The 17,158-nt window shown below is 36.1% G+C and overlaps 1 protein-coding gene across 1 annotated transcript in view; it reads left to right on the forward strand.

Moving 5' to 3' along the window:
* EDAR (ectodysplasin A receptor) overlaps positions 1-17,158 on the forward strand; it is a 118,269-nt gene that overhangs the window by 77,294 nt on the left and 23,817 nt on the right. The window contains exons 3-5 of the mRNA XM_051984274.1: positions 371-493; positions 3,983-4,164; positions 11,846-11,931. Of these exons, the coding sequence (XP_051840234.1) occupies positions 371-493; positions 3,983-4,164; positions 11,846-11,931 (391 nt within the window). The remainder of the gene's footprint in view (positions 1-370; positions 494-3,982; positions 4,165-11,845; positions 11,932-17,158) is intronic.

Here is a 17,158-nt window from a genome sequence, read left to right on the forward strand (position 1 = left end):
ATTGTTGTTATTATTATTATTATTATTATATACTCAGGTGAACTGGTCCAAAGTCATTGGGAAAATAAACTATTCCATAATAAAAAGTAACTAAGAGCTCTTAGCAGTAATCATGTTGGAAGAAGAATGATAAAAGTGAGCTCATAACCTGAATAAACATTCACTGAATGGGTCCTTTCTAAATATAAAATTACTTCTACATGCCACCCCAAGCTTGCGTCCTGTTCTATCATCACAATAGAAGCTATGGAAGATTGTTCTCCTTCCAAAAGGAAATCTCTTAGCTTTCCAAGTACTTCTCATTGGGAAAATATCCAGTGTTTAAAATGAGTCAAAGAAGGCCAGTGTTAATTCCTATTCTTGTTGACAGGTGTCTCTGATGTACCCAGCCAGTGCCGAGTATTCAAACTGTGGAGAGAATGAATATTATAACCAGACTACAGGGATGTGCCATGACTGCCCCCAGTGTGAGCCTGGAGAAGAACCATATATGGTAAGTCCTAAATTCATCATTTTAACCAGGTTGTTTTCCAAAACAGATTAGCCCGGCATCTCTCTGGAGTAAATACAAAATACCAAGTGCAAGGTAACAGAGGAACAATGTGTTAGCTTGATGTAAAGATTCCAAAATATGGATGGATCTCCACTTCATATTCACATAGAATATATAGATATAGATATAGATATAGATATAGATATAGATATATTTGATCTTTGTCAAAATAAGTAGATTTTGAAGTTGAATAGCATAATCTCCAGTGATAGACCCTACACCCAGTAAAATGATATGTTACAGCTTGATTAAACATATTTTGAATAATCTTTACCAAGTATAACAGGAATTCATTAAAAAAAATCTGATCATAGATTCTACATCTATTTTCTTTGGGCAGAAAGTCTGTCACATGTAACCTTTTTAGAAACTTAAATCCTCATAGAAAACTCAAAAGAAACATAAAATCATTCAAAGATCCATGTCATAAGATTAAGAGCTGAAAGTGACCCTGGAGATCATTCAGTTAATCAACATTTATTAAGCATCTACTATGTACCAAACACTGTATTAAGCATTCTTTTTAATCACTGCCCTCACTATCTAATAGGAAAGATGGCAAACAAATAAATATTTACCAACAAGCTATATACAGAATAAATGGGAAATAATTAACAGAGGGAAGGTACTAGAATTAAGAGAAGAATTCTTATAAAAGATAGCATTTTAATTAGGATTTAAAATAAACCAGTAGGGCTCTATATCCAAAAAAAATAGATTATTAAAGAGGGAAAAGGACCCACATGTACAAAAATGTTTGTAGCAGCTCTTTTTGTAGCACCAAGAAACTGGATACCCATCACTTGGGGGAGAGTTAATAAGTTATGGTATGTGAATGTAATAGAATATTATTGTTCTATAAGAAATGTTGAACAGGCTTATTTCAGAAAAGTTTAGAAAGACTTACATGAGCTGATGCTAAGTGAAGCAAGCAGAACCATTGTAAACATTGTACACAGTAAGGGTAAGATTATGTGATGATCTACCTGCTCTATTCAACAATGAGGTGATTCAAGGAAATTCCAATAGACTTGTGATGGAAAGAGCCATCCACATCCAGAGAGAGAACTATAGAGACTAAATGTGGATCAAAGAATAGCATTTTCAATTTGTTGTTGTTGTTTGTTTGCTTGTTTTTTTTTTCTTTCTCATGTTTTTTTCCTTTTGATCTGATTTTTCTTGCACATCATGAGAAATATGAAAATATGTTTAGAAGAATTGCATATGTTTAACTTATAGCTATCTTGGAGACAGGGAGGGAAGGAGAAAGGGAGAAATATCTGGAATCCAGTGTTGTGCAAAGGTGAATGTTGAAAACTATATTTGCATGTATTTAGAAAAATAAACTATTATTTTAAAATTTTAAAAATTAAAATAAGCCAGTGGGTGGGGATGAGGAAGAAGAATGTTTCAGGCAGCGGGGATAACCAGAGAAATTAGTCTAAGTCTCTCTCTTCTTTTACAGCTGAGAAAACTGAAGCCCAGAAAGATTTAAGTAACTTCCCCTTTGTCACATAAGTTCTAAGTGACAGGTTTAAGAGCAGATGTAGGATTTGAAACTCAGTCCTCTCACCCCAAATTCAATTCTCTTTCCACTGTACCAGCTTACCTCACCTCTTAAGCAGGTGTCAAAAGTCAAGTGCCAGTACTCAACTTTACTAATAATTACTACTATATTCCCCTTCCACCTCCCCTCCCCTTTTCCTCACACATACAACTTTCTATATAAGTTTTTGGTACACAATGTGGAGCTCAGATTTACTCCTCAACCATTCTTGGATGGGTACAGGCCAGCTAAGCCAAAAACCTAATTATTTGGCTATTGAAAAGTTGCATTATATGACATTATGAGGAATAATGTTCCAAGGCAATGATGAAGAGAGAGAGCAACTAACAGCCCACATCAGTGTCCCATAGCCAAATCAAATATGGTGACTGCCAGTAGTGAACCTAGAGGAACAACCTGTTAATCGTATTCACAAAGAACAGCTCAGAGACTCAAATAGACCTCATTTGTATTGTGGACTGAAAATAGTAAAATTTTGTAAAATGAAGATGATAATATTAGTGCTCCATGGTTTTTGAACTCACAAGGTTGTTGTAAGGTTTAAAGAGAATAATATTTGAAAACCTTAGAGCACTATATAAATGCTAGTTATTGTTATTAGTACAATTAACATTGTTGTTAGTGATATTGGTAATAATAATGAATAATGTCATTATTAATAATGAATATTATTATTCATAATTATAATTATGCATAGCTATCCCAGAGATTCAGTGATAAAGGTAACCAGATTGTCAGATTTAATTCAGTTCCTTGTTTTTTCCCATTGCTCCCCTCCTTCACTTGGCCAAAAACAAACAATAGATGAAGTCTTTAAACTTATTATTGTTTATGGGAAAAGGTGATATAAATTCTAAAATACAAGCTCACTCTGATCTTTCTATAGAAAAAAAATGGTGCAAATAATAAAAATAACCAAGAAAACACCAGTTTGTTTAGCTAAAAATTATACAGCAGTGAGAAGTATTGTGACAAAGTAGAAAAAGAGCCAGTTTTGAAGTCAGGAAAGCCTGGATCCTAGTCCTGTCTAAGGCATATGTCATCTATAGAACCAAGGGCTTGTCCTTTTTGGTGCCACAAAACTACAAGGTATAAAGTAACTGCCCACCCATACTGGTAGAGGGGGCTTATACATTAGCAGTTCCCTATATAATGAAATCACAGGTACAAACAAAAAGAGCAAAAAACCCATATCTATAAAAGACACTTTCTTTTTTAAAAACATGTTTTATTTATTCCAATTACATGTAAAACAATGTTTTACATTTATTTTTAAAACTTTGAGTTCCAGATTTTTCTCCCTTCTTCCTTCCCCATCCCCACATTGAGAAGGCACATGTGAAATTATGCAAAACATTTCTATAAAAATCATGTTGTATATGAAAATATAGATTCCCCCTCCAAAAAAACCCTCAAGAAAAAGAAAGTTAAAAAAGGAGGGAGGTGTCCTTCAATCTGTATTCAAATACTATAGTTCTTTCTCTGGGTATGGATAGTATTTTTCTTCAGAAGTCCTTCAGAGTAGTAAAAGACATTTTCTAACATGTATATAAATCTTTAAATAGAAATTTGAACAAAAGGATCTATCTCAGAAATTAGGATCCAGAGAAATCTCTGGGGCTCTTTGGAGGGATTGTGGCTAAGGCAGAAGCTGGAGAGATCCATGAACAAGTAGATGGGGCAAAGGAAGCAAGGATGCATGAAATGCAAAACCTGAGGTTCATGCCCCAGAGCCTGGCAACAGGCAGACTAACTGGTGGGATGTACGCTGCCTATTATTGATACCAGAATAGAAGGACTTGGTACTGTTACAAATCAAGCATTGCATCTTGAGGACTTCCTGGATTTTCTTTTTGTTATAGACCTGTGGCTATGGTACCAAAGATGACGACTATGGTTGTGTTCCCTGCCCCTCGGAAAAGTTCTCCAAAGGAGGCTACCAGATATGTAGGCGTCACAGGGACTGTGAAGGCTTCTTTCGAGCCACTGTTTTAACTCCGGGTGACATGGAGAATGATGCAGAATGTGGGCCGTGTCTCCCTGGGTAAGAATCAAATGTTGTTGGATACCCTTTCTTTTTCTAGAGAAAATCTTGAATTCTACATAAGGGAAGCACTCCAGAATGAGATGAGACACCTGTGGACTTTCCCCGATGAAAACACAATTTTTATAATGGGTAATTCAATCATTTAGAGTATTATTTGAGAGACAATTCTAATATTAACATTCCAATCTGGGATTTAGGAAATATGGATTCTACAAGAGACAATTCTGCTACAATCATTTAGCTAGTCAAATAACTTAATCATGTCTGTTTCTCTTTATTTGTAAAACTCACCTAATGCTACAGGCCCCTATTAACTCTTCAGAGAATTGTCATGAGAACCAAATCGGAGGGTGCTTTGGAAAATTGAAATCATTATATGAATTCAAGGGATTATTATTCATATTTTATTGAAGACAGTAGTAAAAACTCTTGACTATGGAGTTTAAGGATCTAATGTCAAATCCTACTCCTGATGCTTATCACTCTGCCTCCATAGGCCTAAGTTTCTTCACTACAAAAATGAGGAAATGTAATTAAATGACCCCTAAAGTTCTTTAATGGCTTCAGATCATTTATCCTAAAATGTTCAGATAACAGTTTGAAAATAAAGTAAGGGCTATCATTCCACAGTAATTCACTACAATATCAGAAGGGGTTGGAGGGAAAGGTATTGAAACATATGCTTAAAAAGTTTTCTCTTCCAAAAAAAAAGAAAGAAAAAAAAAAAGATAAGAGAGAGACAGAGACAGAGACAGAGAGACAGACAGAGAGAGAGAGAGACAGAGAGAGAGAGAGAGAGACAGAGACAGAGACAGAGAGAGAGAGAGAAAAGGAGAGAGAGAGAGAGAGGAGAGAGAGAGAGAGAGAGAGAGAGAGAGAGAGAGAAAGGGAGAGAAGGAGGGAGGGAGGGAGGGAGGGAGGAAGGGAGGAAGGAAGGAAAAAAAGAAGGAAGAGAGAGAGAGAGAGAGAGAGAGAGAGAGAGAGAGAGAGAGAGAGAGAGAGAGAGAGAGAGAGAGAGAGAGAAGTGACTATATCAAGTCCTGACTTATAGCAATAATCTGAAAAGGTGATTTCTACTATAGATATTGTTGCTAGCACCCTCTAGTGGCCTGATATATAACAATTCTGCTATCTATATAATAGAAATATATAAAATCATTCAATTGATATGTATATTTATGTATCTGTATGTATATACAAATATGTATGTCTACATGTGAATACACATATATGTGTCTGTGTGTGCTTACCCTTAGAACGAGGGAGCATACTCTGGTATTTCAGTAATGGCAGAAGAAAGGAGAATTAGGATAAAAAAGAGAACGAGTAGAATAAAATTGTACCAGAACTTTGGACTATTACCTTTCACAAGCAACAAGATCAATAAGAAAAATAATATAATCCCTAATATTAATTCATTTCAGTTCAATTCTGTTCAACATTTCTGGGTGACTACTACATGATAAAATATGGAAAATTGCACTGGTTTCATTTTGTTTCTGAGATGCAGAAGGTCTATCCTTCAGTCTGTTTTTAAACATTGGAAAAACCAGGCATGGTGGTATGTTCCTGTAATTAAATCTATAAGGGAAGCTGAGGTTGGCAAATCTCTTAAACTTGGGAGTTTTGAGCTGCAGTTAGCTATGCCAGTAGGGTGTCTGCAGCAAATTTGGCATTGATATGGTGAGCCCATGGGAGCAAAGAACTACCAGTGTGGCTCAGGAAGGGCCAAATGCTCCAGGTCAGGGAAAGATCAAGTCAAAGTTCTTTGCCAATCAATAAAAGGAGCTGGCCCATGGCTAGGTCCTACATTTCCAGCCTGGGCAATATAAGAGAGAACCATTCTTTAAATAAAAATTTTCTTTTGAAAAGCAGGTGTGGAGGTGTCTGGAAAAATCATACAAGCATTAGCATATGTGATACAATAAAAGCCACTTTGACAAAATAATGTCCTTTATAAGAATAGGAGAAGAAATTGAAGGAGAGCAGTGAAATGGAATAAATTTTAATTTTTTAAAAATGTGTTTATATTTTCTCCCATGATATTTTTTGAATATTCTTTTCATTGCCTTTATTGGTAGATATAGTTAGTCACATTTCTATGATGGATTGATTGCATTCATGCCAATAGAAAAAGGACCTTCTCTGCCACAAATGGGCACATGAAAGAAAATAATGAAAGACTTCCCTTTGTGAATTATAACAGCCCCTTTCCCCCCTCTCCATGACTGAAAATTAGGAATAAGAACCAGTCAGAGGCAAAGTTCCAGAAGATTTCTCTATAAGTCAGTTATGCACAACAACCAACAAAAAGATTTTCTTTCAGTCATTGGTGGTCCAGATGCTGACCATCATATCAATCCACTTTTCTGGTTGTTTTACCAGCGTAAAATTCTGCCATCTGGTGCAACCTAGGCAATACAGATGGTGCCGTGAGCATTTAAGTAAAGTGGTAAACTTGTACTGACATAAATTTGTCTAGAAGTTTCCAGCCAAGTTTTATGTGGCTGAAATCATAAAGTACCACGGTCTCAGAAGAATTAACATTACAAGTAATTAAGATCAGTGGGAAGAACTTCACAAGCAATAAGTACAGGCAGACTGCTATCCATTATCAGTAGCATTTTGCACTTCAGAAGGAAAAAAAGAACAAGGAAAAAGATTTATGTCATTGCAAAAGTTGGGCAAACTGAGTTTTATTTTGGAATATTCTCATTTAGAAAGAGTAAAAAGAAGACTTTCAGCATATTGAGTAGAATCTTTGCATACCTGTAAAAGTAGACCCAATAAAAAGTGGCCATTTAATATGACTTCTCTCTTCTCCAGTTCTCTTAATCTCAAAACCTTTTGACATCATTGCCCACTCTTTCCTCATTTCCCTCAATCTCTGACAGAAAAGTGGTCCTTCTCTTTGTCAAAGTCAATCCCTTTATATATGGACCTAATCCCATTCCTTCTAATTTTTTCTAGCTGATTACATTCTTCTCTCTTAAAGGAAATAGGGAAGGGAGGAGGAGAAAAAAATATTCAGTTTCCAGGTTAGTTCTGAGCCATTGTTACCCATGGCAACCCAAATTTAAAATAATGTCATTTAGTTCCAGCTTCTTCCTTACTACTAAGTTTTATGTCTTATGTCTTTATGCTTTCCAATATTCCCTAAGCCATCCTTTTGAATTCAAGGCACATTATAAATAATTACTTCTCTTCTCTCCCCTCTTGAAATTCAATCTTTGGTCAGTGTCTGACCCAAGAGAACTCCCTGAGGTCAAGGACTGTTTCTTATTTTTATCAATATTCCAAGTACCTAATATAGTGCCTTGTTCATAGCAGACACTTAATAAATGCTGTTTAAACTAAATAATGATGAATAGTGATAAGGGCATCCCATTTCCTTATTTTGCACTCCCTCTTTGGAGAATAAAACTTAATCTTCCATGATATTTTACTAGGAAGAATTGAGAAAAAGAATTGGCAGGTTAGTTTAATTAGATTTATGAAAGGCTGTTTATCTTTCCTCAATCCACTGTGGCCATTAAGCCGTGGATCTATATTACCTTTTATTTATCTTTATAACTCCAGAAGTATCTTTGGCCTTCCATTCTTGATTGTGGTTTGGCAAAAGTCTCTTTCCTCATTCACTACAGGCTTTGCTGTGCATCAATATGTGTCAGTGGCGCTCTCTTGAACAATAGCCAGTACATGGGGCTTTCCTGCTTAGAAGGACTCAGGGGGTGGACCAGGGGTTGAAAGTACAAGAAAAAAGGAAAAGACAAGAAAAGGAGGAGAGGTCAGATTTCAAAACCACCTCTCAGGCATCTGCTTATGTACTAAAGATGCTCAGTTTTCTGATTTGACTTATCTTACCCCTCTACTCTTGAATGCATCTATAGGGGATAATGAGAAAAATGGAAATGTCCCAAATGGTCATTTCTATGCTTCAACATTTTTAGAGAAATGTAGGAAGACCCCAGGGGTGCCCATTATAAGTCATATTTCCAACCAAGTGTGTCAAGTGAAAGGAAAAACCTATCTGTATCTTTTTGACTTAAGGGAAATTGGTCACCTAAATAAAAGGGAGCTAAGGGACCATATTTAAACTATTCATTTCTGAGCTGTATGCCTCAAGAGAGATTCTGAATACTTAGAAAATAATTTCACTCTCATGCCATCAGATCAACATGTCAAGCCTTAGAACCCTTTTGTACCTGGGACTCCTATTCTATCTCCCCCAGGCAGCCCACTTTTGATAGTTGCCTCAGTCACTCATTATATGGAAACCTAGCTTTAGTCAAGTTTAATCTCACTTTCTAGTCATCTCTTTACTAGCCACCATTCTGCCTGAAGGGAGCCCATATTCCTTTCCACCCCTCCACACAATGCTTTGTGCATAATAAAGGCTTAATAAATGTTTTCTTATTCCTTTCCCCCCCCCAAAAAGAAAACTTAGAGAATGTCTTTTCTAGACATAGAGTTTAATAATAATAAATTGGAAGTTAGACTATACAGAGGTGTTCAAAGGACTGTAGATTTAAATCTGGAAGGTTCCTGAAAAATCATCTAGTCTAATTGTCTAATTTTACAAATAAGGAAACTAACATACAAAGAGGGGTAAATAGAACTGAGATTTGAACCCAGATTCTCAGACCCTAATTCCAAAGCTCTCTCTACTATATAATTGCTGAGATTATTTAGCATAAATAAGATATGACTAGCCTCATTAATAACTGTCAAACTCTTTGGTGGACTATTATAGAACATTATTTCAAACTTTTCCATTTCCATCAAAAACAGGTCAAGAAAAATAAAAATACTAGTTACATTAAATATAAATAGTAGGGCATTCTTGACACTAAAAACTTAAACACTGACATATTTAAGCAAGAGATATATAGACTATCCTTCCTGGGAGTTATTTTTAAATGACATAGATCCTTATATGCTTAAGATGCTTTAGGTGTGGTTTTTGTCTAAGAGCTTTTTCAGCTCAGTGATTCAGTAGTTGATCAGTACTGATATATACCTTGTGAAGTAAATTTAAAACTTAGCTAGTATGACCATTCTCACATAGAACAAGACTTCTTGTTCCCATTAGGGAAACCTATTCCAAAACCAGAGTAGATAATTCATCAAGATGACTAAAGAAAAAATTAAAATTAAAAAAAAAGATAACTAAGCATCTTGAATATTTTCAAATATGGATTAGCTGGAGGAACTAGACTGACAAAAAGATAAGCTGGAGGACATGACAGCTGTCTTCATGTATTTGAAGGACTATCTTGAGGAACAAAAATTGAACTTTTTCTTTTTTTGACCTCAAAGGGATTAATTAGGAGCATTGGGTTGATAGCTGGAAAAGCTTTCTTACAGAACTATCCCAAAGCAAAATGAACTGTTTCCAAAGATAATTTATTTCATTATGACCTTCAAGCAGAATCTGGATAGACATTTGTAATTGTATGGCTTTATTTTGGGTGTGGATTGGACTGGGTGGCTACTGAACCGCCTTTCAATTCTAAATTCTGTAATTCTGTGTAAATATTCATAATTTTGTGTATACCGCTTCCTGTCTCATAGGAAAAAAGATGGACACTCCTTTGAGACAAAGTAAGAACTGGAGAACAGCTCCTAGCTTGTCTCTTTCCAGAAAGGGTTAAATGCAGACACCAAGACTAGTAGTTGTGTGTCATCAGAGAAATGTTTTGCATACTGATTAATTAATGTTTATGAGAAACAAAAGGATCCTAAGATTAAAAAAAAAAAACAGTGGAGAAAGGCAAAACAATTATTATAATAATGTTACTGGTAATGTTCCAAATTTATTAAGGTCTGGAGTTTAGATTCCTGCACAACCACCACTGCAGAGATCAAGCTGTCAGTAATAACTGCTGTCAGCTGGATGTCTGTCTCTTTATAAAGCCGATAGGGAAAAAGGGGGAGTAAAAGAAATGATTAAACAACAACAATGGAAAAATCCAATAGCAGGGAAAGATTTTTCATTTCTTGAATTGTAATAAAGGGAAATGTTGGCACTCATTCTCTTTATTTAATATACTTTTCAGATTGTGATAAATAACATTCATGATCTTCTGCTGAATGTTTATGTTTTTGGAAAACTTGTGCACACTGAGATGGGAGCCAAAGCCAGTGGTTAGAAAAGCTCTGTTATAACAAATTCGGGCTCTAAAAGATGAAAACCACCTGCTTTGACAAAGAATGAATGAATGAAAAAAGCATTTATTAAGCACTTACTATGTACTTTGTACATAGTACTATGTACTAAACATTACAGAGGGGAACAAGAATAGCAGGGATAATTTTACCATTGCTTGTACTAAAAGGAAGAGATCCTTTAGCCATTTACTCTTATTCTTGGGTCCCTCTTTTAAGATTGATATGTCCTATGGATATATGGCAGAGCAAATGTCACTTTGGGATATAGAATGCAAAAAGCTTTAGCCTAGCACTGTGATAAATTGTTGAGGTCTATGTCTTCTTTTTTCCATATTCCAATTAAAGTTTTACAATTATATAAATGTTCAAGACTAGAAACTGCCTTCTGAAGAGGAAGAGGCTAAATTTAGATTACAGTTGAATTGACTTTCATGCTTCTTTAAAAAACTGACCCCTGGAGATGTACATGAAACAATTGAATAGCCATCTTTCTAATTCCCGCCACCATTATTGACAGCCCAGATAAACTGGATTATCTTTTTTCCAAAGGATTTTTCTTTCCAGGTTGGAGCTGAAGCAACATTAGTCAAAGGACCCTGAACATAATAAGCACTTTAAGTGCTCTTATTAAGAGCTACATTGTGTTCAGTCATTTCAATCATGTCCAACTCTTCTTGACGACCTTTGGGGTTTCCTTGTCAAAGATCTGGAATGATTGGCCATTTCCTTCTCCAGCTCATTTTGCAGATAAGGAAACTGAGGAAAAGGGGGTGAACCTATCAGATCTACCCACACAATGCCAAACAAATCAACAGCAAAAAGAATTTTAAAAGAGGATCTTCATTTATAGTTGGAGGAAATTCAGTTCAATTCAGAGAATCTATATTAAGCACCTACTATGTGCTCGCAGCTTTATGTAGTGGTTAGAGAACCAACCCTGGATGTTGGCTCTGCTACATACTGACTATAAGAACTTGAGTGTGTCATGTTCTGTCAGAGCTGAAACAACTCTCAAAGATTACTTCATTAAGTCAAAAAGTAGGTGCCAGTCTGTATGGAGAAAATAAAATGAATTCTTGAACCAATGAAATCATGGTCCAGTTTCCCCCAAATGGGCAGTACTAGGTGCTGGGGATTCAAAAACAAATTTGAAATCACCAGTACTCTCAAGGAGGTTACACATGTCCTGTTCATAAGGAGAAGTTCCATATAAGGGTAAGTCAAAAGCCCCAGTTGGAACTCTTTAGCCAGAAAGTGGTTAGTTAAGCAACATTCCTGATTCATATTGCATATGTGGGATCAACTGCTTTTGTCGTGGAACTGGTTGGAGAGATCAAAGCTGGAAATAATCAGTCAAAATTGATAGGGTCATCAAAATGGCAATAAAGAGTCTGCTAAATCATAGAGATTTTATCTCTTACTGTAATTGGTCACTGCTCAGCTATTTATGACTTTATGCTCTCTCACCTGCATTATTTGTTTTGTCTTGTTTGGTCCTTTGGTGCAGTTACTACATGCTGGAAAACAGACCAAGGAATATCTATGGAATGGTTTGCTACTCCTGCTTACTGGCACCCCCTAACACCAAAGAATGTAAGTTGCTCTTTTGGGTTCATTTTGTATAATTAAATAAATAAAGCTAATAATATTAATTATATCATTATATTACAATTATTATCATAATCTTAATATAAGTAAATATCATTTGCATTCTTTCCAAGAGAAATGACCCTGATGCACATTCAATGTGTCCTCTTTCTGAAGTTTTAGGAATTGTTATAATTGTAGAAACTTATGATTCTGTTCACCTTGCTGTGTATGTGTTTGTAAAGACTTTCCTATTTTCCCTCTAAAATTCTCCATTTCATAATTTCTTATGGTCCAATAATATTCTATTACATTTATATAAAAATTTATTCACCAGTTTCCCAGGAAGAAAACACTCCTGTAGTTTCTGATCTTTAGATACCAAGAAAAGAGAAATTATAAATATATATATATATACATATAGATCCTTTTCCTCTTTCTTTTTTTATGACTTTGGCTTAGTAGTAGAAAAGTTCAGAAAAGGAAGAAGAGAAAAGGGAGAATATAGAAAAATATTTCCTCCCTCTATTTTCAATATTGTGAAGCTCTATTGGCAGCATTTTTCAGCAGCTCAAAGTGACTATTGTGAATTGGGACAGGAGTATCTGAAAAGTGGGATAGAGCAATCTCCCTCTCTCTGTTGGCAGGTCTTCAAAAGCATTAAAGTAGACAAACATGGTGATGATGGATTTGCTTGCTTTTTAAATCTGAGATTGTCTACACCTCAATATGTAAATGATTCCACAAATTAAGGGAAACTTGTGGGCTTCTCAGCAGGTTATCATAATGACTAATAGTAAAACTGGCTACCACCACCAACTAGTTCTCAAATGAGAAAGCCAAATACAATTCAAACCCAAATATCTTAGCAGTAAATTCATAATTTGACAGCATTGTACAAACTCACTCTCTATTTAAAAATCATCTCTTCCTATTTAGAAAATAAGAAAAATATTTTGTTGTTGTTTTTTTCCCCTGGGGAGAATTCTTTTTAGGTTTTCCCAACTTCTGCACTTGTGTATCTTTGATGCAGGTCATTAAGTGTTTGACATTAGCCCTGAAAACAAGATTTAGTTTCAGTAAGAAGTTACAGTATACAAGAAGACTTAATTCACTGAGTTCCAGGGAATTTAGACTTGTTCGTTTGATGCCTGTAATTTTGTTAGGCGTGTCTTTAGTAAAATAATGAAATAAAACCTTAACATTTGCAGCTTTTAAAACATGTGTTAGTTAAACATGCAATAACATTATTATTAAAGTTAAAGAAAAAAAGCAGTGCAGCATGATTGATGGAAATCAATCAGTGAACATTTGTTAAGGGCCTATCATGTGCTAGAGACGATGCTAGAAAGAGCTTCATACTGACATGGATACAGACACCCAGAACTCAATCTCATTCTGCCACCAGCAGTGATCTTTGAGCAAGTTATTTTACTTCTCTAATCACCCCTAAAATGAGGAGATTTGGAGTAAATAGAATTTCTCAGTAGAACATGTAGAACAGAACACTAAACTGAATCATGAAACCTGAGTTCAGTCCTCCTCCCCTCCAAAGACATAATGAAAATTTGTTATATGCAACTTTCACCTGAAGCTGAAGTTACTGTTCTCTGCCTATCAGTCAGGTTCATAAGCTTCTCTGTCTATGCTGGGTATAAATCTGTACTCTTAAATAGGACTTTTCTGAAGGATCAAGAACTTTTATAAGTACAATCATATGAAAAGCCTAAAATATTTTCTCTTAGATTTCAAATCCTTTAAAAGTTGAGTCCATTCAAATAATCCTTAAGTGACAGAACCAAAAGTCTTTGTAATTCAAACCCATCAAAGCTACCAAAAGAACCCTAAGAATGCCAGGAAATTTGAGGAAAATTACCAAGGGGTTAACTGATGGCGACCAATCTTGGAACACTATAGTCTCCAAAGAATTATCATTGGACATCACCTGATAGGTGAGGGGAAGCTGCCACATAAATCAATAAGCCAATTTGGCTTAGATCTCTATTTAAAAATAGTCATTTTCATGAGGCTTGAAGCAAAACAGTGTAGATTCCAGGTCCTCTCTCCAGTTACCTCAACTACACTTTTCCATGGCCAGAAAGATGCTGTCCAGCTGCCAAAGCCAGCCTAATCTATGCAGCTCTTAGGTAACCTCCAAGATCATGCCCTTGCCTCATGGACTGTCTCTGTTCCATGATGCATTATGGAGGAATCTGTATATATAGTAATTATTCAGTCCTTTTCCCATCAATGCATATTTTTCTATTTGCTGGTATATAGATACACATGCACATGCATATGCACGTGTGTGCAAGCACATATACATACACACAGGGTATCCTAAAATATTAATGTAATTTTTAGCTATTAAAACTTTACTTAAATATATATAATATAAATATTATATACATATACATATATATAGTGTCCTAGCCCCTCCATCATTATAGAAATTTGACCCACTATTTTCAGTTCACCTCTTTTTAGGCAGCTTGGTGCCCCTAGGCCTGTTCCTGGAGCTTACCATATCAACTTTTAGATTTAGTGAGAATATCTGATTGATTTTAGCCCAACTGCAGCTCAGAATTCTTAAGTTTAAACAATCCACTAGTTTTAGCTTCCCCCCAAATGAAGTATTACGGTGTTACAGTGTCTGCCACAATGCTTGTTACCAGCGTGTTTTTTAATCTAAAACCGATCAGTCTTACAAGATTTTTTAAAAAGCACTTTTACATTCCATGACACAAATAAGGAACTACAGAGAAAAGGATGTCATCAAAGAAATTTAAGTACAAAAAAGATGAGCTCGTCATATGTGCTAAGAGATAATTTATAGACATCCTTATGCTCTATTGATATCCTTATGATATAAAGAAAAATCAAGGATAGCCACCAGCACATCAGATGGACTCTCACTGTCAAACTTCCAGGAGTATATGGACAAGAGTCAGACGTCAAGCATACTTTGGAATATTGTACTGTGTTCTTAACCCCAAAGAGGTGCATGGAATAAGTGGAGGAGGAGCAGGAGGGGCAGGTGCTTGCCTCCTTTGGGGATTTTTCCCCTGCTCCCCCAAAACTTTCACGTATAATTAGCAAAAGATCTAGAGAAATTGGCTCTTTTGGATTCACCTTATACTGCAGGTGCATTCATTGGCAGGCTCTTTAAAACCACATCCAAGGCCCAAAGTTGGCACTTTTTGACAAAATCTGCCCAATTATTCTCATTGATAATAGGCTTATCACACATGTAAAAACTGTAACACCTACTTATAAAAAGGTGAAAGATGCTAGTATTCCAGGGATAGGGAGGAGCTACAAGGATGCATGGTCCATGACGTCAAAAATATCGACATCCTATCCTAGCATATGGGGGCAAGTAGGGAGAAGGTCCTAGCTGGACAGCTTCCTTATCCCATCTAAAGTATCACAAAAGGCGTGGTTTGGGAAAATCCAAAGTCTTTTTTTTTCTTTTTTATGCACTTGCTAGTCCAATAAAAATGTCTAGTTCTTCATTTTTGCAAACTGTGCTGTTGCTAAAAATCAAAGGACCAGATAGGAACAGAGCTTGGGTTTGCCTGGCAGTCTGAGGTCAGATTTGGCAAAAGGAGAAAAAGGTGAACTCCCTAATTCTACAAAATTAACTCGTCTTCTGTACAGTTAGATACCCCTGCCTTCTCTAGGGCCCAGACATCAGAGGATCACGTTAGGCTAAGGGCTGAGGAGATGTACTTTTCCAGGTTCAAATGGGAGGGAATGGCAATAAATGCCTTTAAAACATACTGCCTCACTCTCTGGTGTTTTAGAACCTTCACAATCTCCTCTTTGGGGTTCTTTCAACACAAATATGCCCTCTGAGAGGAAATAACACTCCGTCACATGACCTGTTTCTCTGAGCCTTTCTTAGCAAGAGATTCTAACCCCTGTTTACTCTGCCCATCCCCAACTCTGACCTTAGATAAGATTCATGTGTTTTGGGAAATAAGCAGGTGCATTATATGTCTTTTGGGAACTAGTGGATATCAATATTGCAGAGAACAGGCTTTAATACTTCATTGGCTCGGTATTCTCACTGCTGGGTACAGATATGATAGTGGTATGATCATTCTTTCTCCTCCCAGGAGATTCCTAGCCTTGTCTTCCCATAGATGCTCCAAAGACCTGTTAGAGCTCTTTGTCTGGATATTTTTTAACATTTCTTGGCTACTGGTGAAACATTCAGGCTGTCCAATTGCTTTATCTATAAATGGATGAATGGATAGATAGAGGGATGGATGGATGGATGGATGAGAAAACATTTATTAAATGCTTATGTTATGCAAAATGTTGGAGATATGAATGGAAAAACAAATCAATCCCTTCTCTCAAGGAGCTCATGTTTTCTAATGGAGGCAGAAAAAAACATAGAGGAGGTTTCAGTTGCAGATCAGATGGGAAAACCCAGTAGTGCTTATAGGGCATCAGCAAATGTACTCTTATTAATTACAAAAGGAGCAAAGGAGAGAAAAAAAGATAGGAGCAGGTTCTCAATGTTAACTAATAAAGCAAAGTTTATTTAAAGAATTTTCCACAGCAAGTTTGAAAATAAGCACAATATCCAAAAATTGCCACTGGGGACTTTTGATTTTTGCCAGTTTAATGGCCTCTCAGAAAAGTATGTTGTTATTAAAATAAATGAAGTATTAAAATAAATGAAGTCTCTACTACTTATTCATCTGTACATGGCATGAATGATTCATCTCCTTGGACAATTAGCTATTTGTCAAACCATTATACCTTGCTCAGAGTTCAGTCAGACTCAATCCTAAAGTCATTTTTCACAAGATTAAGCCCTGAACACTCTCTGAGGTTCCCCTAGCTATGTCCTGGAGGAAAGGCAATGTGATACAATAGACAGGATATTTGATCTTTTCAGGAAAATCTGGCTTCAAATCCTACCACATATATTTTGGCTATATAATCCTGGGCAAGGGAGGTTAAGTGATTTATACAAGGGTCCTCAAACTACGGCCCGTAGGCCAGATGCAACAGATGAGGCCTTTTATCCCCCTCACCCAGGGCTATGAAGTTTCTTTATTTAAAGGCCCACAAAACAAAGTTTTTGTTTTTTCTATAGTTCGGCCCTCCAACAGTCTGAGGGACAGTGAACTGGCCCCCTGTTTAAAAAATTTGAGGACCCCTGAATTCTAAAGTCTCACAGCTAGTCAGCGATCTTGACCTTTGACTCATCTAG

The sequence above is a fragment of the Antechinus flavipes genome, chromosome 3, assembly GCF_016432865.1.
Source record: "Antechinus flavipes isolate AdamAnt ecotype Samford, QLD, Australia chromosome 3, AdamAnt_v2, whole genome shotgun sequence".
NCBI classification, from domain to species: Eukaryota; Metazoa; Chordata; class Mammalia; order Dasyuromorphia; family Dasyuridae; genus Antechinus; species Antechinus flavipes.